Genomic DNA, 25,638 nt, shown 5'->3' on the forward strand with positions numbered 1-25,638 from the left:
TGACAAACTGTAACCTGGCCATTCTATTTTTGCAGTGAACCAGTGTTTTGCATCATGCAGTGTAGCCTCTGTATTTCTGTTCATGAAGCATTCAACACCATTGTGCCTGAGCTACTACACTCCAAACTTTCCGAGTTGACTGTGCCTGAACCCCTCTGTCAGTGGATCACCAACTTCCTGACAGACAGGAAGCAGCATGTGAGGCTGGGAAAGCACATCTAGGACCCGCAAATGCTCAGCATAGGAGCACCGCAAGGCTGCGTATTCTCTCCTCTCCTCTCTCTACACCAACGACTGCACCTCCAGACACACCTGTCAAGCTTCTCAAGTTTGCGGATAACACAACGCTGATTGGACTGATCCAGGATGGGGAGGAATCTTCCTACAGACAGGAAGTGTCACAGCTGGCGTCCTGGTGCCATAACAACAACCTAGAGCTCAATGCTCTTAAGACAGTGGAATTGATTGTAGACTTTAGGAGAGCTCCCCCTCCCCTCATCGCACTCTCCATCAACAACACCACAGTCACATCTGTGTACTCTTTTAAGTTCCTGGGAACCATCATCTCCAAGGATCTTAAGTGCGGGGCTACCATCGACTCCACAGTCAAAAAGGCCCAACAGAGGATGTACTTCCTGCTGCAGCTGAGGAAACACAATCTGCCACAGGCAATGATGGTCCAATTCTACACGACCATCATAGAGTCTGTCCTCACCTTCTCTATCATGGTCTTGTTTGGCTCAGCCACCAAGCACCACCTGGAGGCTGCAGCGAATCGTCCGATCAGCAGAGAACGTTATTGGCTGCAACCTTCCCTCCATTGATGAACTGTACACCGCAAAGGCCAGGAAGCGAGCGGGTAAGATCATATCTGACCCCTCTCACCCTGGCCACAAACTCTTTGAATCACTTCCCTCTGGAAGGCGACTCCAGACTGTCAAAGCTGCCACAGCTGGACATAAAAAGTTTTTATCCACGAGTAGTTGCTCTACTCAACAGCCAAAATCTGTAGTCTCCCTTTGATCTGGTATTTTGTTGGTTCACATGCTTGATCAATGGTGTTTTATCATTAATGTCTTATTATTATTGTTTAGTGTTTTCTGCGTCATTCGTAATTGTCACTGTATGTCATGTTGTTACTTGTGAGCGGAGCACCAAGGCAAATTCCTTGTATGTGAATACTTGGCCAATAAACGTACTTACTTTCTTAAACTTACTTACTTCTGCGGACAGTCGTCATTGACAAATCCACACCTGACTCCTGAAGAGTGTTTCTGATCTGTCGGACAGGTGTTTGGGGATGTTCCTTTATTATAGAGAGAATTCTTCTGTCATCGGCTGTGGAGGTCTTCCTTGGCCTTCCAGTCCCTTTGCGATTAGTAAGCTCAGCAATGCTCTCTTTCTTCTTTATGATGTTCCAAACAGTTGATTTTGGTAAGGCTAGAGCTTGGCTGATGTTTCTAACAGTTTTATTCTTGTTTCTCAGTCTCATAATGCCTTCTTTGACTTTCATTGGCACAATTTTGGTCTTCATGTTGATAAATAGCAATAAAAGTTTCCAAAGGTGATGGACTGGAGGAAAGACGAGGTGCTGAGAGCTCTCTTATACCTGCATTATGGAGGCATTTAAACACACCTGAGCAATTACAACACCTGTGAAGCCATGTGTCCCAAACATTATGGTGCACTAAAATGGGGGGGGACTATGCATAAACACAGCTGTAATTTCTACATGATGAAACCAAAATGTATAAAAATGGCCTCTATTAAAATCTGGCAATGTGCACTTTAACCACATGTGATTTTTTTCTATTAAAATCATTTTAAAATGTAACGAATGAATTTGAGAAATCACTGAACAGCATTTTTTTTCAAAATTAGCTGCAGCATTAAAATACTGATTTCACAACCAGTCAGAGTCAAAGACTCTTACTTACGTGGGAATAGGAACCATACAGGATGGGCAAGGGATCGTAGTTAGAATGAAGGCTGGTTCAGAACGTCGTTCCCAAGGACCAGTGGGTTGGCACTAAGAGGACATAAAGGTCATCATAAACAACGTATTACAACATGCTAGAAAACCTTTTAGTAACTTTTCAGATAACTTTTGCTAAAGAGCTTTGACCATTTGCTCATGGCACATGGCACACTGAACATAAATCTTTGAATTAATTTCAATTTTACTTTCAGTTTCTTTCTTTACTGCTCTGAAGTTGGAACTATGTAACAATGTACCTACTGCTTACTGATCTTAAATCAAGGTTTCAGAACATCAAAATAGGAGCTAAATTTGCGCAAGGTGCACGGGGCAGGGATTTAGATTCTTAGATCACTGGGATCTGTTTTGGGGTAAGGGGGAATTGTACAAAAGGGACGGATTGCATCTTAACAGGTGTGGGACCAGCATTCTGGCAGGCAGGTTTGCCACTGCTACACAGGTGGTTTTAAACTGAATAAGGGGGGTGGGATGTCGAATGGGATAGTGGAGGATGGCGTTAAAGGGAAAGGGTTTATTAAATGTGTGAGCGTAGAGACAGAGGGGTGTAAAATGAGGGTAGAAGCAATAGGTAGCAAGGTGAAAAGTAAAAGCGGCAGGCCAGCAAATCCAGGGCAAAAATCAAAAAGGCCCACTTTTCAACATAATTGTATAAGGGGTAAGAGTGTTGTAAAAACAAGCCTGAAGGCTTTGTGTCTCAATGCAAGGAGCATTCGTAATAAGGTGGATGAGTTGAATGTGCAGATAGCTATTAATGACTATGATATAGTTGGGATCACGGAGACATGGCTCCAGGGTGACCAAGGCTGGGAGCTGAACATCCAGGGATATTCAATATTCAGGAGGGGTAGAGAGAAAGGAAAAGGAGGTGGGGTAGCGTTGCTGATTAGAGAGGAGATTAACGCAATGGAAAGGAAGGACATTAGTTTGGAGGATGTGGAATCGGTATGGGTAGAGCTGCGAAACACTAAGGGGCAGAAAATGCTGGTGAGTGTTGTGTACAGGCCATCTAACCGAGATGGGAAGAACTTTTTTCACAGAGAGTGGTGAATCTCTGAAACTCTCTGCCACAGAGGGTAGTCGAGGCCAGTTCATTGGCTATATTTAAGAGGGAGTTAGATGTGGCCCTTGTGGCTAAGGGGATCAGAGGGTATGGAGAGAAGGCAGGTACGGGATACTGAGTTGGATGATCAGCCATGATCATATTGAATGGCGGTGCAGGCTCGAAGGGCCGAATGGCCTACTCCTGCACCTAATTTCTATGTTTCTATGTTTCTAAGACAAAACAAAATGTGTTTTGTGATGAAAAAAATAAATGTAACCACCAAACAAGAGCATTAATGCAATAGACAATAGACAATAGGTGCAGGAGTAGGCCATTCGGCACTTCGAGCCAGCACCGCCATTCAATGTGATCATGGCTGATCATCCCAATCAGTACCCCGTTCCTGCCTTCTCCCAATATCCCCCGACTCTGCTATCTATAAGAGCCCTATCTAGCTCTCTCTTGAAAGTATCCAGAGAACCGGCCTCCACCGCACTCCAAGGCAGAGAATTCTGCAAACTCACAACTCTCTGTGAGAAAAAGTGTTTCCTCGTCTCCGTTCTAAATGGCTTACCCCTTATTCTTAAACTGTGGCCCCTGGTTCTGGACTCCCCCAACATTGGGAACATGTTTCCTGCCTCTAGCGTGTCCAAACCCTTAACAATCTTATATTCAATAAGGCCCTCTCATCCTTCTAAACTCCAGAGTGCACAAGCCCAGCAGTTTTAATTAATTCCTACTCCCACCCACCATTTATTGGCTTTGACATAGAACAGTATAGCACAGGAACAGCCCCTTCAGCCCACAATATCTCTGATGAACACAATGCCAAGACCAACTGTTATCTACATGCATATAATCTATACCTCTCCATTCCTTGCATATTCATGTGCTTATCCAAATGTCTTTTAAATGCCACTATCATATCTGCCTCACCCTTGACAGCACATTGCAGGTATTCACCACCATATGTGTTAAAATTATTGCCTGTATATCTATCTATCTTCTATGTAACAACAATTCTGATCTTGTGCTCTTCCGGTTTGGGTGGTCTTTCTATTTGCGCAAAAACGGTACGCGACAGCGGTACGATTTTTCGCCAGCTCACTCGCCGTTCTCCTGTGCTCGAGTGCACCAAGTTACGTTCCGATCGGCGGTCTGTTTTAAAAGACAGCTAGGTTTAAAAATCTTAAAAACCACGCGTGCGCAGATCGATCTCCTCTCCTGCCAGTCAGCGCCGCGCAGATTGGTCGCTTCTCCTGTCACTCCGCGGGCAGGACGATCCGCCCCTTCCTGCGCCACTCCGTCTTTACTGGAGCCGAGGATGGCCGCTGGAGGTTTCCAACTGGACACAATTTTCGGAGGGACCGGAATTGGCCCAGCCCGGCGCAGGAGATGTCGCCAAACGGAAAGTGGAGACTGATGCCGGAGGAGAACGTTTAGCACAAACTGTGAGTCCCCAACACTCTAGCCCCTTGCCCTCTGGTCCCCCTCGCTGTCTCCTGCCGTCCCTCCCCCGTGATACCCCCTCTCCCCCCACAACAACAGTCTTTTCTCCAAGCTCTCGCACCCCCCATCCAAACACCCTCTCCCCCCCACAACCCCCGCATACCCTTCTCTCCCGCCCGTCCACACCCCCTCTCCCCCCACAACCCCCCCCCCCCTCCACCAGGCCCACACACCGCACTCCACCCACACCCCCCCTCCTCCCACACCCCCCGCCCACACACACCCTCTCCCCACAACCCCCCCACCACCCCTCCCCCCGCCCCCACACCACTCCTGCCCACATACACACCTCCCCTCCCACCCCACCCCCTCCACACAACCCCCCTCCCCCACACCCCCTCCCCCCACGCCATGCTCTCCCCATCTCCTACACCCCCTGCCCACACACACCCCATTCTTCCCATCCCACCCCACACCCCCCTTCCCTCCCCGCCCACACATGAAGGCAGAGGGAGTGTTCGGGGATGAGGGGAAATGAGCCGCGCCTGTACAGTTAGGGCTATGGGTGAGTGGTGGAATATTGCGTTGGGGAAATGGGTGTGTGGTGGCATATTGCATTGGGGAATGGGTTGCGTTGGAGGACCAGGCCTCCCATGTGACTGGGACCCAATGGGTCCCACTTAGTCTGGTCTCCTTTAAACTTTGCCCTACTCATGTTAAACCTATGCCATCCAGCATTTGACATTGCCACCATGGGCGAAAGATTCTGACTGTCTACCCTATCTATGCCGATTAATGTTATATACTTATCAGGTCTCCCCCATAACCTCTAGAATTCCAGAGAAAATAATCCAAGTCTGTCTAACTTCTCCCTGCAGACAATACCCTCTCAAGGCATTATTCTGGTAAAGCTCCTCTGCACCCTTTTCAAAGCTCCACATCCTTCCTGTAATGAGGTGACTAGAACTGCACCCAATACTCCAATTTACCTTGGTTATTTTTAATATAAAGAAATCAAATGCTTGAAATTATTTGTTACATCTTGAGAAAGCAACACAAAAATGATTGTTCCTTCTTCAATGCAATACTAAAATACAACAATAATTAGAATCTGGGAAGCATTTAGTAACAAGCTGTTTTATAATACAAGCATTTTCTTTATTCCTTTTTATCCATTAGCAGTTTAGTTTATTTGTCAGATTGTCTTTTTTTCCCCATCTCAAGAGCACAGCAGAAATAATAGCAAATGACTGGAGTCAACCATGCAACAGGATTTGAAAATTGGTTGGTAGGCAGGCAGGAGACAAAATGAAGATAGTGAGGATTCTAGTTGGTAGCTTTCTGATTAATACTGAACAGGCAATAAAAGATAAAAAGACAGTCAAGACTGTCCTTAGGAATAAGCGAGTTCTGTATTCCGAAAAACGCAAGGATTCATGGGATTTGTGAAAGGTCATTCGCCATAAAAAAAAGCGAACGAAACGCTGGCTGAATAAACTGTGTATAAATGCTTATCTTTATTCATAATTTATGTGTAAAAATATATTTAATCTGAGGAACGGGGTTACCAGGTAGCGTGAGAGCAGGGTGTAACAGCGAGAGAGAGGGGGCAGATGCGAGTGGGAGACAGGGGAGACCGCGCACAGACCCGCGCCTCATCCGCTGCCGGGGCGACCCCGGAGCAGCGGCCCACATGCCTGCGGCCGGCATGCCCCTGCTCTAGCCCAGCCCCGCTCCTACTCCCGAGGAACCTGCTCCCTGCCGGGCCAGAACAGCCGGCCGCGCCCCCATTGCACCCAGCGGCCGCCGGCGTGGTCCGATCGCCGGCCGTCGGCGGGGATGCGCGCGGGGTGTTGCAGCGGCTCGGTTGGACAGGCAGCATCCCCGGAGATAAGGAAAGGGTGACGATTCGGGTCGAGACCCTTCTCCGGAGATGTTGTCTGGCCCGCTGTGCCACTGCATGTGCATCCCGCCGGTGGCCGGCGCTCGGACCCTGCCGCCACGAAACCTCTCCATCTGAGTCTCTGCCTCAGAGAGCGGTGGAGGCCGGTTCTCTGGATACTTTCAAGAGAGAGCTAGATAAGGCTCTTAAAGATAGCGGAGTCGGGGGATATGGGGAGAAGGCAGGAACGGGGTACTGATTGGGGATGATCAGCCATGATCACATTGAATGGCAGTGCTGGCTCAAAGGGCCAAAAGGCCTACTCCTGCACATCGACGACATCCTGTACATCGACGACTGCTTTGGTGCTACCTCCTGCACAATACACACAACTAACTGACTTCATCCGCTTCACCACTAACTTCCATCCGGCACTCAAATACACCTGGACGATTTCCGACACTTCCCTCCATTTCTTGACCTCACTATCTCCATCACAGGTGATAGACTTCTGACCGACAGCCACTATAAACCCACTGACTCCCATGGCTATCTAGACTACCCTGCTTCCTGTAAGGACTCCATCCCCTACTCCCAATTCCTCCATCTACGCTGCATCAGCTCCCAGGATGAGGTGTTCCACACCAGGGCATCGGAAATGTCCTCATTCTTCATGGAACGGGAGTTCAGATTCAGATTCAGAAAACTTTATTGTCTGTCGCAACAGAAAATCTTCTTTGACGCGGCTCCACATACAAACATACGGGAGCAACGCGCCGCGAGTCGCTCACAGAGTAGCGCCCCGCCCCTTGGGTTGTCAGCAGCGATACAATAATAAAGAACACACAAAATGCAACACAAACATCCACCACAGCATTCATCACTGTGGTGGAAGGCACAAAAATTTGGCCAGTCCTCCTCCACTTCCCCCCCCGTGGACAGGACCAGAGTCCAGAGTCAGTCCAGGATCGGCTCTTCCTCACCGGAGACCGCGGCTTTAAGTTGTTGTAGGCCGCAGGCCGGCGGTCAAGATTTAAAGTCCCCGCCGCAGCCAGAAGCACCGTAGACTGCAGGGCCGGCGGTCGAAGCTCCCCTCCAGGGGTGATGGTAAGTCCATGCTGGCCCCGCGGTAGAAGTCGGCCGCGGGCCGGCAGTGATGGCTTCTTCTTCCCCCGGGTCCCCCACGAGGGATCACGGGCTGTAGACGCCGCACCAGCTGGAGCTCTGCAGACCGCGGCTTCAGGCTGCGACTTCAGGCTGCCGGCTGCCTCGGGCCAGCGAAATGGAGCACTCCCCTCCAGCGAGCCCCAGCGAGGGCTCACCCGCTCCACATCGAGAGTCCACGCTGCGCCCGCCACTGAAGCCCCGGGCGCGTCTCCGGGAAAGGCCGCGCCGATCCTTGATGTTAGGCCACGGGGGAGGCGACCTGGAAAAAGTCGCCTCTCCATGGAGGAGGCGACCGAAGCGGTTTCCCCCTTACCCCCCCACACCACCCCCCACACAAAACACACCGAGGAACACAAAATACATACTCTAAAACACACTAAAAATAAGAAAAAGTTGAAAGAAACTGACGCGCTGCTGACAAGGCAGCCGTCAGAGCAGCGCCCCCACCCCCTATAGTTCCCCTCCCCACTATAGATGAGGCTCGCACCAGGGTCACTTCCATACCCCGTAACACTGCTCTCTCTCCCCATCCCCCCCACTCGTAACAAGGGCAGAGTCCCCCTCGTCATCACCTTTCACCCCACTAGCCGTCACATAAAACAAATAGTCCTCCGTCATTTTCGCCACCTCCAACGTGACCCCACCACTCGCCACATCTTCCAATCTCCCCACCTGTCTGCTTTCCGCAAAGACTGCTCCCTCCGTAACTCCCTTGTCAATTCTTCCCTTCCCTCCGGCACCACCCCCTCCCCTAGCACTTCCCCTTGCAACCGCAAGAGATGCTACACTTGTTGCTTTACCTCCCCCCTCAACTCCATTCAAGGACCCAAGCAGTCGTTCCAGGTGCGACAGAGGTTCACCTGCATCTCCTCCAACCTCATCTATTGCATCCGCTGCTCTAGATGTCAGCTGATCTACATCGGTGAGACCAAGAGTAGGCTTGGCGATCGTTTCACCGAACACCTCCGCTCGGTCCGCCTTAACCAACCTGACCTCCCGGTGGCTCAGCACTTCAACTCCCCCTCCCATTCCGAATCCGACCTCTCTGTCCTGGGCCTCCTCCATGGCCAGAGTGAGCAACACTGGAAATTGGAGGAGCAGCACCTCATATTCCGCTTGGGCAGTCTGCACCCTAGTGGCATAAACATTGAATTCTCCAATTTCCGGTAGCCCTTGCTGTCTCCTCCCCGTCTCAGCTCTCCATCACCCATCCTTCCCCCCCTCGCCCCTCTACCACCCCCTTAGCCTACCCCCGTCTCCCCTTCACCCTCCCCGCTCTCCTCCCCTCCCCCCCATCCTCACCCCCTCTCTCTCCCCCTTTCCCTCCCCTCTCCTCCCCCTTCACTCCCATCTCCTCCCCCTCCCCACTCTCTCCCCCTCCCCCACCTCTCCATTTGTGTGTGTGTTGGGGGGGGGTTGGTTAGTGTGTTGGGGGGTGGTGGTGTGTGTGTGTGTGTGTGTGTGTGTGTGTGTGTGTGTGTGTGTGTGTGTGTGTGTGTGTGTGTGCGGTTGGTGGTTAGTGTGTGTGTGTGTGGGGGGTGGTGGTTAGTGTGTGTGTGTGTGGGGGGTGGTAGTTAGTGTGTATGACGCCGCAACCTCCCCACCCCACCCCCTCAACCGTGCGTTGAATGGACGGGACCCTCTCCCCTTCCCCTCCCCACTATCGCCCCCCTTCCCCGCCCCCCTTCCCCTCTGCCCCCCTCACCCCTCCCCCCCACTCTCCTCCTCCTCACCTCCAACCCTCACTCCCCTCCTCCAACCCCCTCTCCCCTCCTCCAATCCCCTCTCCCCTCCTCCAATCCCCTCTCCCCTCTACCCACCTCCCTTCCCCCCATCTCTCCCCACTCCTCCTCCTCTCTTTCCCCTCATCTCTCTCCCCCCCCCCCCCCCCATTTCCCTCTCCCTCCCCTCCCACTCCGTCTCCCCTACCCCCCTCTACCGTGTGTGTGTGTGGGGTGGGGAGTGTGCGTGAGAAGCTGCATCACCTGCCCTGTCCCCCCCCCCCCCCCACCCCTCCGCGCGTTCCGGGAACAGACCCAGCGGGTCTGCACCTGGTCTAGTATACTTTAACGTGTGTGTGTGTGTGTGTGTGTGTGTGTGTGTGTGTGTGTGTGTGTGTGTGTGTGTGTCTATGTGTGTGTGTGTCATTTTGCATGTGAAACGTATCTCCTCGAAAACCAGACGCTGAAATGGGAAAAAATTTACATATTTCAGTAGAGATTTTCCTTGCGAGTTTAGAAATCCACTCCTCTGTACCGTTGGTACATTATTTTCCTGGCTATAATTAAAATTGTTGACCAATTTTTTTTAAAATCTGACCGCTGCCAAGCTGCTGACGTTACAATAACAGTGAAATTTTTACATCTTCTGGTAGAAAATGTCCTTATGATTTCAAATATCCAATCCTCTATAAATTTTGTTGATTATTTCCAGAGATATTTCCTAAAATTTATCGCAATCTGACATTTAAAAAAAATATTAAGTTTGCCCAGCTGCTGACCTCACAATGCCTTTGCACCTGGCCCAACTGCTTCCTGGCCCCGCCCGGCCTGGCCTCCAGCCTGCCAGGTTGTTGATTCCATTGTTTTTCATTGAATTGAATTATTTCCCACTTAACATCACTAATTCTTAACATTAACTTTGAATTTCAAAGAACGTTTAAAAAAAAGAGAGAGAGAGAGAGAGAGAGAGAGTGTGTGTGTGTGTGTGTGTGGTTCCCATGACTTCCATAGAGCTGCCGACAGCTTTCGTGCATGAGACGCGGACGCTTCATTCCAGAACATTCTGAACGCGTGACGCACAGTTGCATTTCGCTCTGTCTCTTCCCCTCACTCTCTCTCTCCCCACATCTCTTTATCTCCCATCTCTCTCCCCCCCCTCTCGCCCCCCTTCCTCTTCCCCCTCTCTCTCTCTCCCACCGTCTCGCCCCCCTTCCTCTCCCCCACCCCCCTGCCTTCCTCCACCCTCCCTCCCTAAACCCCCTTCCCCCCCTCCCCTACCCTTCCCCGCCACCTCTCTCCTCCATTTCCCCCCTCACCCCCCCCTCTCTCATCTCACCTCTCTCACCCCTCCTCCCCCACCTCTCTCACCCCTCCTCCCCCACCCTCCCCCCTCACCTACCCTCCCTCTCCTCCTCCTCTCCACCCCCCTCTCCCTCTATCTCTTGCCCTTCTGTCTCTGCCCCTTTCTCTGTCTCTCCCCATTCTCTCTCTGCCCTCACTCTACCCCCCCTCCCTCTCTAAACGCGCCTGCGAGTTGGGGGCTCTGCGTCAGTGTATAGGGCAGTTATGGGGTAAAAGGAGCAAATTAATAATACAATACAATACAATACAATACCTTTTATTGTCATTTGAACCTCACATGAGGTTCAAACGAAATTTGGTTTCTGCAGCCATACAAGAAAAGAACCAAGACACACACCAACACAATTCAATTCACATAAACATCCATCACAGTGAGTCCTCCTCACTGTGATGGAAGGCAAAACTTAAACATATCTCTCCCCTGCACTCCCCTCTCCCCCCCCATGTCAGAGTCAAAGACAGAGTCAAAGCACCCGGCGGGCGATGTTAAATGTCCCGCAGCCATTAAAGCCACGCTGGGTGATGCAAGGCCACGCACCGGGTCTTGGTGTTGGAGCCCCGGCGGGCTCTTGGTGTTGGAGCCCCGGCGGGCGCTCACAAAGTCCCGCGGCCATTCCAAGCCGCGCGGGGCGGTGATGTAGGCCCCGCTCCAGGTAATCTTCAACCCCGCAACTCAGGCGGGAGAAGTCGCCGTTGCGGAAGCCCCGAAAAGCGGTCTCCCACCAGGGACCCGCGGGCTCCCGGTATTACTGTCCAGACCTGTGGTAAGAGCCTCCGAATCTCCGGGTGTCGGGTCACAGCAGCGCTCCACCACAGCTCCACCCGCTCCGGACTCGGCCAGCTCCGTGATGGTGAGTAAATCCGCAGCTCCGCGACTGGAGCCCCAGGTCATTCCTGTTGGAGGCCGCTCCACGTTGCAGCCCCAACGACAACGGAGACCCGACAAAGAAAAGGTCGGGTCTCCCGTGCAGGGGAAAGACCTTAAAGTTCCCCCACCTCACCCACCCCCACACACATACCCCGACAAAAAAAACAATAAAAACTACATAGAACAAGACAGAAAACAATAAAAAGACAGACGGACTGCAGAGGCCGCTGCTGACAAGAGTCGCGCCGCCCACTAGTATATTATAGTATAGTACGGTATAATATTAATATATCAAAGGGGGTAGTTAGCGTGTGTGCGGGGGGTAGTTAGTGTGTGTGACGTTGCATGCCGCCGCCCCCTCCCCTACCCCACAACCACACGTTGGGGGAACAGGTTGATGATTCCATTGTTTTTCATTGAATCGAATTGAATTATTTCTCACTTAACATCACTAATTCTTAACATAAACTTTTAATTTCAAAAACAGTTGTTAAAAAATAAATTTGCTGTCTTCATTGAGTGTGTGTGTGTGCGTGTGCGTGTGCCCTCCCCGGCGGTGGGGGGGGGGGGTCCTCCCTTCAATTCCATAGAGCTGCTGACAGCTTTTGTGCATGAGACGCGGACGCTTCATTTCCAGAACATTCTGAACGCGTGACGCACGGTTGCATTTCGCACTCTGTCTCCCACTCTCTCCCCATCTCTCTCTTCCCATCTCTCTCTCTTTCTCCCCCTCCTCTCTCTCTCCCCCTCCCTCTCTCTCCCCCCTTCCTCTCCCCCACCCTCCCTTAAACTCCCTTCCCCCCTCCACTACCCCCTTCCCTCCACCCTATCCCCTCCCCACGCTCCCTCCCCCTCCCTTTCCCCCATCCCCCCCTTCCCCCCTCTCTCCTCCCCCCTCTCTCTCCTCCCATCTCTCTCACCCCTCCTCCCCCACCCTTCACCCTCACCCACCCTCCCTCTCCTCCTCCCCGCCACCCCATCTCCCTCGGTCTCTTACCCTTCTGTCTCTGCCCCTTTCTCTCTGTCTCTCCCCATTCTCTCTCTGCCCTCACTCTCTACCCCCTCCCCCCTCTCTAGACGCGCCTGCGAGTTGTGGGCTATGCGATAGTGGATAGGGTGGTTATGGGGTAAAAGGAGCAAATTAATAATATTAATATATCAAGGGGGGTAGTTAGCGTTTGTGCGGGGGGTAGTTAGTGTGTGTGACGCTGCATGCCGCCCCCCCCCCCAGCCCCCCCTCCCCCGCAACCACACATTGGGGGAACAGACCCAACGCGTTTGCACTTGATCTGTAAAGCAATTAAAACGACAAAATCATCGTAGCTTTATACAAAGGAACAATAAATACAGCTAATTCAGTTTGAAAGCCGTATTTTCATACCTAGAAGAATCAAAGCTGGAAAATACGGATGAAACGAAGGTCTGATAACTCACAGCAGATCCGTACCCGATAATGTTTATGGCAAGTGACCTATGACCTGGGCATGCGCCGTCGGAATACCGAACTCGCTTATGGAGGCAATGACACACCAATGACTGGGGCAAGCAGGCTGTTAACTGTTTGGCATAAAGCCACATAGTCCATCAAGTCAAATGGCATTTCAAGGGCTAACCAAGATGAAAAGGTGGCAACACTGGAAGGAGACGAGGACCAACAAGAGGCTTAAATTTCTGCTCCTCTGAGCAACAACATAGCCAATACAACTGAAGAACCTGCACCCAGAACAAAGAAACAAAACAGATAAGCTGCAGTAAAAATTACAACTTAGCTAGAGCCAAATGTGATGATGATCAAAGATTTTTTGAGACAAGAAAGAAAAGGGCTTAAATCATCAGGGAGAATGGAAAAATAGCTGTAGACTATTTCTCTAATACATTACAATGTAATTAATAGAAATATCAGAAATTAGACTTTTTCTGTTATAGCTTTGGCGCAAATAAGCAAATTAACAGCTTGCATGCAAAACTATTATGGAACCTTCAGTTTTATTCATTACCAAAATTCTGTGAGACATGAATTTGCTTTGACAATGCCGATTTGGGTATGTTATGTTCTGGAGCATGGATTAGAAGAAAACTAATAAATCAGTGATTAAGCTCAAACACACACAGAAATCTTTCAATTAAACAAATCAATGCCCACCTTTTCCTCAAAAGGAAGCTGCATTGATTGTTTCCTGATTAATCACAAGCTGCACAAAAATTTACCTCAAGATATATTTGATGATAAAAACTATGTATTCTTACAAGATTTTCTTGTTTAACCAGCACTTCATCGTGACATGGTTTAGGGCAAAGATGAGCACATGTGGTTTGTGCATTTTGGCAGGACTGCTTGCATGGAGGGCAAGGACCAAAGTGGCATCGGTGTTTCTCTCTACTCGGATGATGACATGTGGATGGCTTCCTGGAGATAAAAATAACGTCTTCAGTTAGATGGGGTCACAAGAAACTGAAGATGCTAGTGTTAAAGTCCGATTCGCTTCAACAGAAAACACAATTAAGTTAGTATTAAACCAATGACCTTTTTATTTCGCATGCGGAAGTGGGGAGATAAGACAATAGACAATAGGCAATAGGTGCAGGATTAGGCCAGTCGGCGCTTCGAGCCAGCACCGCCATTCAATTTGATCATGGCTGATCATCCCCAATCAGTACCCCGTACCTGCCTTTTCCCCATATCCCTATCTTTAAGAGCCCTATCTAGCTCTCTCTTGAAAGTACCCAGAGGCAGAGAATTCCACAGACTCACAACTCTGTGTGAAAAAGTGCTTCATCATCTCCGTTCTAAATGGCTTACCCCTTATTCTTAAACTGTGGCCCCTGGTTCTGGACTCCCCCAGCATCTGGAACACGTTTCCTGCCTCTAGCATGTTCAAAACCTTAATAATCTTATATGTTTCAATGATCCCCTCTCATCCATCTAAATTCCAGAGTATACAAGCCCAGCCGCTCCAATCTCTCAGCATATGACAGTGCCGCCATCCCAAGAAATTAACCTTGTAAACCTACGCTGCACTCCCTCAATAAGGATTTGAGTATAGGAGCAGGGAGGTTCTACTGCAGTTGTACAGTGTATTGGTGAGACCACACCTGGAGTATTGTGTACAGTTTTGGTCTCCAAATCTGAGGAAAGACATTCTTGCCTTAGAGGGAGTACAGAGACGGTTCACCAGACTGATTCCTGGGATGTCAGGACTTTCATATGAAGAAAGACTGGATAGACTCGGCTTGTACTCGCTAGAATTTAGAAGATTGAGGGGGGATCTTATAGAAACTTACAAAATTATTAGGGGGTTGGACAGGCTAGATGCAAGAAGATTGTTCCCGATGTTGGGGAAGTCCAGGACAAGGGGTCACAAGGGGAATAAAGGGGAAATCCTTTAGGACCGAGATGAGAAAAACATTTTTCACGCAGAGTGGTGAGTCTCTGGAACTCTCTGCCACAGAAGGTAGTTGAGGCCAGTTCATTTGGCTATATTTAAGAGGGAGTTAGATGTGGCCCTTGTGGCTAAAGGGATCAGGGGGTATGGAGAGAAGGCAGGTACAGGATACTGAGTTGGATGATCAGCCATATTGAATGGCGGTGCAAGCTCGAAGGGCCGAATGGCCTACTCCTGCACCTATTTTCTATGTTTCTATGAATAGCAAGAATGTCCTTCCTCAAATTAGGGGATCAAAACAGCACACAATACTCCAGGTGTGGTCTCACTAGGGCCCAATACAACTGCAGAAGGACGTCTTTGCTCCTATACTCAACTCCTCTTGTTATGAAGGTCAACATGACATTTGCTTTATTCACTGCCTGCTGTACCTGCATGCTTACTTTCATTTATCCGGTAGGCGGCGCGACTCTCGTCAGCAGCGGCCTCTGCAGTCCGTCTGCGTTTTTATTATTTTATGTCTATGTTTTTATGTAGTTTTTGTTATTTTTGTTGGGGTATGTGTGTGGGGGGGTGGGGGTGGTGTGGGGGGTTGGGGGTAACTTTTAAATCTCTCCCTGCACGGGAGACCCGACCTTTTCTTTGTCGGGTCTCCGTTGTCGTTGGGGCTGCAACGAGGAGCGGCCTCCAACAGGAAGACCGGGGGCTCTGGTGCCGACTACTCACCTCACCGTCGCGGAGCTGGCCGAGTCCAGAGCGGGTGGAGCTGTGGTGGACGCTGCTGCGACCCGACCCCCGGAGATTCGGTGGCTGCAACTGCGGGTTTGGCGGACGGTGACACCGGGAGCCCGCGTTTCCCTGGAGGGAGACCGCTTTTCGGGGCTTCCGCAGCGGCGACTTCTCCCGCCCGAGTTGCGGGGTTGAAGAGCTCCTGGAGCGGGGCCTTACAGCACCGCCCCGCGCGGCTTGAAATGGCGGCGGGACTGCTAGCGCACGACGGGGGCTCTAACACCAAGACCCGGTGTGCGACCCTGCATCACCCGGCGTGGCTTTAATGGCCACGGGACAATCGCCATCGCCCGCCGGGGGCTTTGACTTTGACTTTGACTCTGACATCGGGGGGGAGAGTGCAGTGGAGAGAGAAGTTTTTTTGGCCTTCCATCACAGCAATGTGATGGATGTTTATGTAAATTATGTTGTGTCTTGGGTCTATTTGTTTGTAATGTATGGCTGCAGAAACGGCATTTCGTTTGGACCTCAAGGGGTCCAAATGACAATAAATTGAATTGTATTGTATTGTATTGTATTGACTGATGAACAAGGCCCCACAGATCCCGTTGTACTTCCCCTTTTCCCAACCTGGCACCATTTAGATAATCTTCCTTTCTGTTTTTGCTACCTAAGTGGATAACCTCACATTTATCCACATTAAACTGCATCTGCCATGCATCTGCCCACTCACCCAACCTGTCCAAGTCACCCTGCATTCTCATAGCATCCTCCTCACGGTTCACACTGCCACCCAGCTTTGTGTCAACTGCAAATTTGCTTATGTTACTTTGAATCCCTTCATCTAAATAATTGATGTATACTTCTAAAACTACAAGCAGAGTGTTCATTTTGTAACCTACGTAACATAATTATTTTAACTCTTTCACTAGATTCTGAACTATAAATAATGTGCTAGAGGAATTCAGTAGGTCAGGCAACATCTGTGGAGGGAATGAACAGCTGTTTCAGGTCAGAAACATTCTGTTCATTCCTTCCAGATACTGCCTAACCTGCTGAATTCCTCCAGGACTTTGTCTTTTGCTCAAGTCTTCAGTTAGAATCCTTAGAATAGATTTTTTTAAATTGGCAATCATCAAAAAATTATTTTAATGAAGATAATGCAACACTGATAGATGTTGTTTGGTTGATAGATTTGTAATACTAAGAATTTCTGATGGATAAAAATAATAAACTGATTGGAAGGGGTTGTGCCCTGCAACCATTGCATTGGTAATACCAATCTGGAACTGTTGGATCTGGAACTGTTTTGTAACAGGAGAAAAATAGGGAGAGGAAGTGGTAGATGGGATAAGAAGGTGGGGTGGGGGGGGAGGAGGAATGAGTCACTTTAAATGATCCAGGACATTACAAATTGTAGAGAGCAAACAGCATGAATTCAAGTTCATGGATTAGATTACGCCTCCTTATAAAACATCAAACGCACAGTAAATTAAAGTGTCATCCATATAAATTATCCTCAAATAAACATCTGTGAAATTTACTTTCCTTAATTTCAGGTAACATGAGTAAATCAAAATTAAACTTTTTTTTAAACTGACTAATACAATATATGACATGTTTCATAGTTTAAGCAGCACTACCTCTTGTATGAAATGTTTATATAATGGAACAGGATGTTTACATATCTCAAACTGTTATATTTTCAAAAATTGTTCAGTTTCATGCAAGACCGCCATCCTCTTCTTTATGTAATGTGACTGAATGCTGAACTAAAGTGGCAAAGTACTCAGAACCACAAAACACACGCAGTTTTAACTTGACACTGTCTGCATCAAAAACCTTTTTCACAAGGTCCCACCAAGATCTTGGTTACCTGAAAATTAACAGACTTTTTTGTGCAAGCTATACCACCATATTGCTCCAAACCATGCAAACCCTATCCTTAATTTACTAGAGCACCACTTCACAAGGCTGGTTTACAAATATATCCTAGCTGTCCTGCAAGGTTTAACATTTCTTATCCGATAGGTTGAACGTCATTATATACAAATTACATCTTCATTGTTAAAGTCAATTTCCAATATATTGCAGACTTACTTGCATTGCTCTTTACACCTTGGAGGCTTGGTAGTACGTTCTCTGCCACAAGGTACAATTATAACAGTTGCACTGCAATTACATTTAACTTCTACAGTCTCTGGACAAGGGTAGCAAGTACCTAGGAATTTGAAGAAAAAAAAATTAAACAGGGCCACGGTGGCGCAGTAGTAGAGTTGCGGCCTCACAGTGCTTGCAGCGCTGGAGACCCGGGTTCGATCCTGACTACGAGTGCTGTCTGTACGGAGTTTGTATGTTTCCCCGTGACCACGTGGGTTTTCTCTGAGATCTTCGGTTTCCTCCCACACTCCGAAGAGGTACAGGTATGTAGGTTAATTGGCTTGGTGTATGTGTAAATTGTTCCTAGTGTGTGTAGGATAGTGTTAATGTTCGGGGATCGTTGGTCGATGCGGACTCGGTGGGCCGAAGGGCCTGTTTCCGCGCTGTATCTCTAAACTTAAACTAAACTATATAAATTCAATTTACACAGTAACTTAAATAGCAGATTTAATTCCATAGTATTTTAATCAAGTAACTTGAATTAAGATTAATATATATTTTCTGCCTCACTTTTAACTCCGTTCAAGTTGCTCACTCTGCCACCTCTAGATTAAAAAATTGTGAAGGGCACTAACATTTAACACATTTAAGGCATGGAATTATTTTTTATAATCAGGAGTTCCTGTTATCACTCAGCATTAAGAGCACAAAAAGGTGGTTGGGGGATGGGGGATAGAATGTGCCTGGACTGGAAGTATGCTTTGCAACATAAAACTGGATCAGCAGACATGTTGTGTTATGATTAATTCTTAGAAATATAGCCATTTCTCTTCAAGTCTTTTCATATTTCTCAGAAGGAACTGCGTTTAAAAAATATGCCGTCAAATCATCAACAAAGTATAGGCGGCTTCTACATTATGGCTGTTCGAGTAACGGAAATTCAGTGTTACAGAATTCACAAATCTGCAAAAATTTGAGATGTTGAATAAAATCCATTCTTACATAATATGTGAATAAAATGTAAACAAATAAACAATTTTTTTCACCATGTGGTTCTTGACGAACACACAATTAGGACGGTTTTGCTTTAAAAAGATATGGACGATTTTTTTTTAACAATGTACCACCATTCCCCCTGTCCCTCCACAGTGCGGGATTCACCTATACTGGTGAAAATGTTAGATTTTTTTAAGTCCTACAAAATCAAGTAAATAATTGAAGGCAAGACTTGTGGTGTAGGATACAAGATACATTTATTTGTCACATGTGCCAGATGGCACAGTGAAATGTGATTACATACAACCATATAATAAAAATAAAGAACACAACACACGATAGAGTTCAACATAAAAACATCCCCACACAGCAGAATCAAAGTTTCCCACTGTGAGGGAAGGCACCAAAGTCAGTCCTCTTCCTCTAATGTTCCCCAATGTTCACCCGTGGTCGGTGCCTCCCCGAGCCCTCCGCAGTCGCCTCTAGGGGCGGCCCGATGTTCAGGCCCGCTCGCCGGGTTGATGTAAGTCCGACGTCGGGGTTGGGGGACATCCTCAGCGGCCTAAACAACAGTCGGCCACCTCCTACCGGAGTCCGTGGCTCCCAAAGTCCGCAGGCCGCGCTGGGCGGAGATGCAACACTGGCGGCCCTCGGCAAAGGGCCCCAGGACTCCGCGATGACGGTCAGCACCGCCCGCGTTGGAAGCTCTCCCAAACCGCAGCTCCACGATGTTGGAGCAGCGGCCCAACGCTCCGGAGCTCCAAACGGCGATCCAGTTAGGCATCGCCCGGTCCGCGGTGAATTCAGCGCTGCGCCGCAGCTGTTGTAACTCTGGTCCGGTTCCCGGTCCCCGGCAGGAAAGGCCGCTCCGATCCAGGTGGTAGGCAGCGAGGAGGGGGCCGAGGACGCGACTCCAAGAAATAGTCGCGTCCCCGCCAGGAAGCGACTGAGAAACAGTTTCCCCCTTACCCAACCCGCCTCCCCCACATAGAAAAGTTAAAGTTTCCCCCAAAACCAGACTTTAAACTAAATAAAAATTAAAAAAAGATTGAAAAGACAAACAGGCTGTAGGCAGAGGCTGCCGTCAATGCAGCTAATAGATCTTCTGGACTATTGGATATCTTTCCTCTTCATATTCCCGCGCATTTCTAATTCACTTAATTTTTTTTAAATGTTACACCACAGTTCATGAATTTTCCAATGAACCCAATCAATTTCATGGGAGCAGGGGAACTGAGGCTCCAGTATACCATGTAGCAAACCATTAGGATTTTAAAAAAACGGATCGTCAGAGTTTCAAGGTGAATGTATAGCTATACAGAAGGTACAGATAAGATATTGAGGCTGTCAAGAAAGGAGAACTTCAGTCACCAGGAAAAGTTGATTCGTCAAAGGTGGAAAGTACATTTAAATGAGATGTAAAATTAAGAGGTTAATTTGGAGTGGATAGTACAGACCCAATTTCCTCAGCGGAGATGTCAATAAATTAGTTAGGTTAGATTAAGAATATTTAGTGCTAGTGCTAAAGGGGAATAGAGGAAATACAATATTCACCCAGCGTGCGGTTGGGATCTGGTACTCACTGCCTCAATGAGCAGTAGAGGGCATTATCCTTCATTGCATTAAAAAAAATAATAATGTACTACAACATAACAAGCTGCTATCTTAAACATTACAAAATGGTACAAGCAAGATGACAATATTTTGCCCAGCATGAACAAAGTGCTCTGATGGGCTTTTGTTTTGTAAATTTGCATAGTGAAATTCACCTTCAATGTGCAATCAGCTTTTGACTGAGAAAATTTGCATCTGAAGATCAAGATCCAAATCATGGCACAAAGCTCATGATCTATCATCCAAAAGAAATCCATGCAATTTTATATGCATGCAGTAGCTCAAAAGGACTGAAGAGATACCATCAATGCTCAGCAAAATTCTCCAAGTATGTTGGTAGGATATCTGTGATCAGAACCTTAAAATGGATCCAGCACACAAATACCATAGCTGAGTTTCTGTTCTTTTAATGGCACAGAGTCTAAATCCTGAATCTCCACGCCCAACAACACTCTTGGGATACCAGCAGCCCAAGGACTGGAGCAAGGTTTGCACCATCAGTCAAGGACAATTTGGGAATGCAATATAAGCTACAGGCTTGCCAGCATACTCATATTCTGTTATCTATATAATCAAAAGTCTCATTTTGACCACTTCCTGTCTGCGCTGTATATTGAATTTAGAAAAAACGCTACCATATATCGCCATGATTTTTGGCCATCTTACTCACAATCCTCTTCCGCTGAGCAGGCCTCGAGGATTTTTTCCAACAATGAGTGTGAGTGTAGTCTCAGTGACTGAGCTGTCAGCCAAAGAATCCGTTCGGCCCACAATGCCCATACTAGCCCTCTGGAAACCAGTCCCTTCGGCGCACAACACCATGCTGGCGCTCCAGAAAGCCCCCCCCCCCCTCCCCCACCACTGGCCAGCAATATTGGAATTGGTGGAGAGGTGGAATATTGCATTGGGGGACCAGCCCTCCCGTGTGAAGCTGGGTCCCAACGGGTCCCACTTAGTCTAGTTAAAGATAACAGCAAAACATCCGTGGATGTTGTTTACCAAGAATTTCAGAAAGCCTTTGAAAAGGTGCCACACGTGAGGCTGCTAGGGAAAATGAGAGCCCATGGTATCAAAGGGCATATACTACCATGGATAGCAGGTTGGCTGGATGGCAGAAGGCAAAGAGTGACAATAAAGAGGGCTTTTTCTGCTTGGCTTACAGTGACTAGCGGAGTTCCGCAGGGGTTGGTTCTGGGGCTGCTACTCTTCACGTTGTATATTAATGATTTGGATGAGGGGATTGAAGGTTTTGTGACCAAGTTTGCAGATGATACGAAAATAGGTGGAGGGGCAGATAGTGTAGAGAAAGCAGGGTCTCTGCAGAAGGACTTGGACAGGTTGGGGGAGTGGGCAGAGAAGTGGCAGATGGAATATAGTGTAGCAAAGTGTGGAATCATGCATTTTGGTAGTAGGAATAAAGGCGTAGACTATTTTCGTAATGGGGAGAGAATCCAGAAATCGGAGGTGCAAAGGGACTTAGGAGTGCTGGTGCAGGATTCCCAAAAAGGTAATCTGCAAGTCGAATCGGTAGTAAAGAAGACAAATGCAATGCTAGCATTTATTTCAAGAGGGCTAGAATACAAAAACAAGGATGTAATGCTGAGGCTCTATAAGGCACTGGTCAGGCCACAATTGGAGTATTGTGACCAATTTTGGGCACCATATCTGAGGAAGGATGTGCTGGCCCTGGAGAGGATCCAGAGGAGATTTTTACAAGAATGATCCAAGAATTAATGGGTTAACATGTGATGAGTATTTGACGACACTGGACCTGTACTCGTGGAGTTTAGAAGAATGAGGGGGGACCTCATTGAAATGTACCGAAAAGGCTTGGATAGAGTGGATGTGGAGAAGATGTTTCCACTCGTGGGGGTCTACGACTAGAGGTCATAGCCTCAAAATTAAAGCACGTTCCTTTAGGAAGGTGATGAGGAGGAATTTCTTTAGTCAGAGGGTGGTGAATCTGTGGAATACTTTGCCACAGAAGGCTGTGGAGGCCAAGTCAATGGATAATTTTTCAGCAGTGATAAAATTATGATTCTTGATTAGTACGGGTGCCAGGGATTATGGGGAGGCAGGAGAATTTGGGGTTAGGAGGGAGAGATATATCAGCCATGATTGAATGGTGGAGTAGACTTGATGGGCCAAATGGTCTCATTCTGCTCCTATCACTTATGACAATCTTAATTCAAAGCTTTTGGGAAACGAAAATCAAATGCAGAATTACAACCACATTTTTGGCACAGCATCCCTTTGGAATGGGATAATGTGCAAATAGTCTTCAAATTCCACCACACCAGACTGAAAATGGTGCTTTTGTTATCATGTTTAAAAGGGAAATGGTGATTATGAAAACGTTATTCAATTGCGGCATTTTTTAGAATACATAAAATTCACCTCCATCAACACTTTCTATATGTGGCATTTTTCACATCTGATCATCTATACAAATGCTGAACAAGAGCATTCTTCACAAGAAGTAACCTTTACCTCCACGTTCAATCAGATTTTGCAAAGAGCAGGTTTTAAAATCAAAAATAAGGTCACTAGAATTAATTACATTTAATAAAGGTACAAACAGATAGTAAAAGCAGAATTTTTCCATTTGACATTATAGAAATGTGAAATGTATTGCAAAGCTACCTTTGTACTGGAATCCTTTCGTATCAGAAAGCTTTGCACTCTGTTAAATTATCTAGCTCCATAACTCCATTCTCACCTCCAACAATGTAAATGCCTGAAAACAACTTATTTGTCATCAAGGCCAAGACCATTTGTGTCCCCCTAGACACTTTGCTCCCCCCTAGCTCAGACCAATGTGTATGGCTTCTCTTGGCTCCAACCCCAAATTCAGATATGTTTATTGTCATATATACCAAGATGCAATGACATTTCTTGTTCATGTGAAGCTCAGAGAAATCGGTATACAGTTATGATAAATATAACATTACAATGACGAGTGCTAAACAGTAGAATGGTGCAAGGTTGTAGAGCAAAATCAGAGTCATGTAAAATAATTTGCACTATAATGGAATTTGTACAATAATGGAATAAATGTATGAGGTAGAGTTAAAAGCAAGAGTACAGTGTGTGTGGCAGCATCCCTAGGAAGGGAGTGTGAAAGAGCTGATTGATTTGGGAGTCTCACAGCAATGGGGAAGAGGCTATTCTTAAATCTGGAATTCAGAGCATTCAAGCTCCTGTATCTAATCTCAAAAGGTAGAAGGGAGAAAAGGGAATGATCAGGATGACATACTTCCTTGATAATACTTTGGGTCTTCCTGATGAACACACTGTGAAGATGGACTGGATCAAAGGAAGTGACAAGCCTGTGATGAACTTGGCTGTGTGTTCTTCAGATTCAGCCAGTCAAAAGGTTTATAGTGCATCTTCTGCAGAAGCTCTCTTCTTAGGTACACAAAATTGCTGGGGAAACTCAGCGGGTGCAGCAGCATCTATGGAGCGAAGGAAATAGGCGACGTTTCGGGCCGAAACCCTTCTTCACGAAGCTCTCTTCTTAGGTACCAGCCTCTCATCACTTTTCTCAAAAATTCCAATCTTTTGACACACGGTTCTTGCATGCAGCCTCATCGCCTCCCGTTTGACTATCATTTTTGTGAAAGCCCAATTTCCATATAAATCGATCTTGAGCTTTTTCAGAATTCCTAGTCTAAACCTATCAATGTAGTTTGCAACCATACCACATCTCTGAAACAGCCCTTATTAAAGTAAATAACAAATAATCAATAAAAATATTACATGATGGTTAAATACTGGCCAGGACCCTCATGATAATGTCCCTGCCTCGCTTTACATCCATGCTGTGGGATATTTTATGTCACCCAAACAAAGCTTATGAATAAAAGCCGTTTAAGACAGGGAATCATATTGTAGATTTTCTTTCTGGCCTGGCCCAGCCTTGACAGCGAAGATCATAATAGTCCAGTAACAATTAGCTCCTATTCTATTGTTTCAGTTCAGATAAACCCCAGTGACATTCTTGTATGGCAATCTAGAATTCCATCCAGGTATTTGCAAACACTGTACCATGGACTTAGAAATGTAGTTGTAATTCAAGATTCATATTATTCAGTATATCAATAGCATTTGTGTTGCTAATTTCAGTTTGATAACCTATTGTTGTCTTGAGATGTTAACTTCATTTGTCTCTTCACGGATATTTCCTTACTGAAATGTTACCAATTTTTAATTCAAATTTCCAGCATCTGCAGTATTTTACACTTGGAGGTTGAGGCAAGCAAGATTTGTGGAGAGATTTGTGAAGTGTACCAATTAAAGAAGTTCTGCAAGTTTAAATGTTTTCAAAGATGACTGTAATTTCTTCAAGCAAAAAAAAGAAAAAGCAAGACAAATTTACTTCAATAACCGAGTACAAATGACCAAGAGATAAAGCATTCCTTATTTGGAACCTTATTGCATGCTTATCTGCAATAAGATGACCACAAACTCAGAAGCATTTTTCACATAAATAATTTCATGTTTATGAAAACTAAAGGCATTATCTATAAACTCACAGCACTACATAAATTTTTGAATTCTAAAAGTAAGAAATCAGGAGCAAAGTTTTCAATGGAATTGTTATAATTCCAGAGGTTATAGAATATTAGAATAATCTAAAAATATTAGATTTCCGCCATGAATTCTTTGTCAAAAATGTAATACCGAAGATCTTGAGTCATTGTTCAGAATGGAAACAGGCCCTTTGGCCCATCTTGACTTAGTCCCATTGCTTGCTTTTGACGCACTCTGTCCATATATCTGTCCAAATGTCTTAAAAGCCACATCTGCTTCTAGTTTCCTCTGGCACCTTATTCCGGGTCTAGACTACCTCCGGTGAAAAAGTTTCCCTTGATATCCCTCTTAAACCTTCCCCTCACACCTTTTAAAAATCAAGTTGAGATGCTGTTGTGATGAAAAAACCCTGACTGTAATTGATCTTCCATGACTAGGTAAGAGCTCTAATGCACATGAAGAAAATTATGCTCCAAATGTAAAAATGCTGATCACAATTCAATGTGCAATATCTGTGAAAGCTATTATCTTGCTGCTTGGTAACAATCTAAACATAAACTAGACTGTTAATAAAATAACTTTAAATCTTTGATACAACAAAATTATACTATCTTCATTGATGTAAACAACAATTGATGTACAGTGCATTCAGAAAGTACTTTGTGGAGGCAGCTTTGGCAGCGATTACAGCCTCAAGTCTTTTTGGGTATGACGCTACAAGCTTGGCACACCTGTATTTGGGTAATTACTCTGCAGATCCTCTCAAGCTCTGTCAGGTTGGATGGGGAGCATC

At 46.9% G+C, this 25,638-nt stretch overlaps 1 protein-coding gene across 1 annotated transcript in view; it reads right to left on the reverse strand.

Annotated features, from left to right (window-relative positions):
* Nucleotides 1–25,638, reverse strand: part of nfxl1 (nuclear transcription factor, X-box binding like 1) — a 124,348-nt gene that overhangs the window by 56,182 nt on the left and 42,528 nt on the right. The window contains exons 12-14 of the mRNA XM_033028165.1: nt 17,703–17,823; nt 13,738–13,897; nt 1,938–2,029 (exon numbers count right to left, since the gene is read on the reverse strand). Of these exons, the coding sequence (XP_032884056.1) occupies nt 1,938–2,029; nt 13,738–13,897; nt 17,703–17,823 (373 nt within the window). The remainder of the gene's footprint in view (nt 1–1,937; nt 2,030–13,737; nt 13,898–17,702; nt 17,824–25,638) is intronic.

Source organism: Amblyraja radiata, chromosome 1, assembly GCF_010909765.2.
Source record: "Amblyraja radiata isolate CabotCenter1 chromosome 1, sAmbRad1.1.pri, whole genome shotgun sequence".
Taxonomy (NCBI): Eukaryota; Metazoa; Chordata; class Chondrichthyes; order Rajiformes; family Rajidae; genus Amblyraja; species Amblyraja radiata.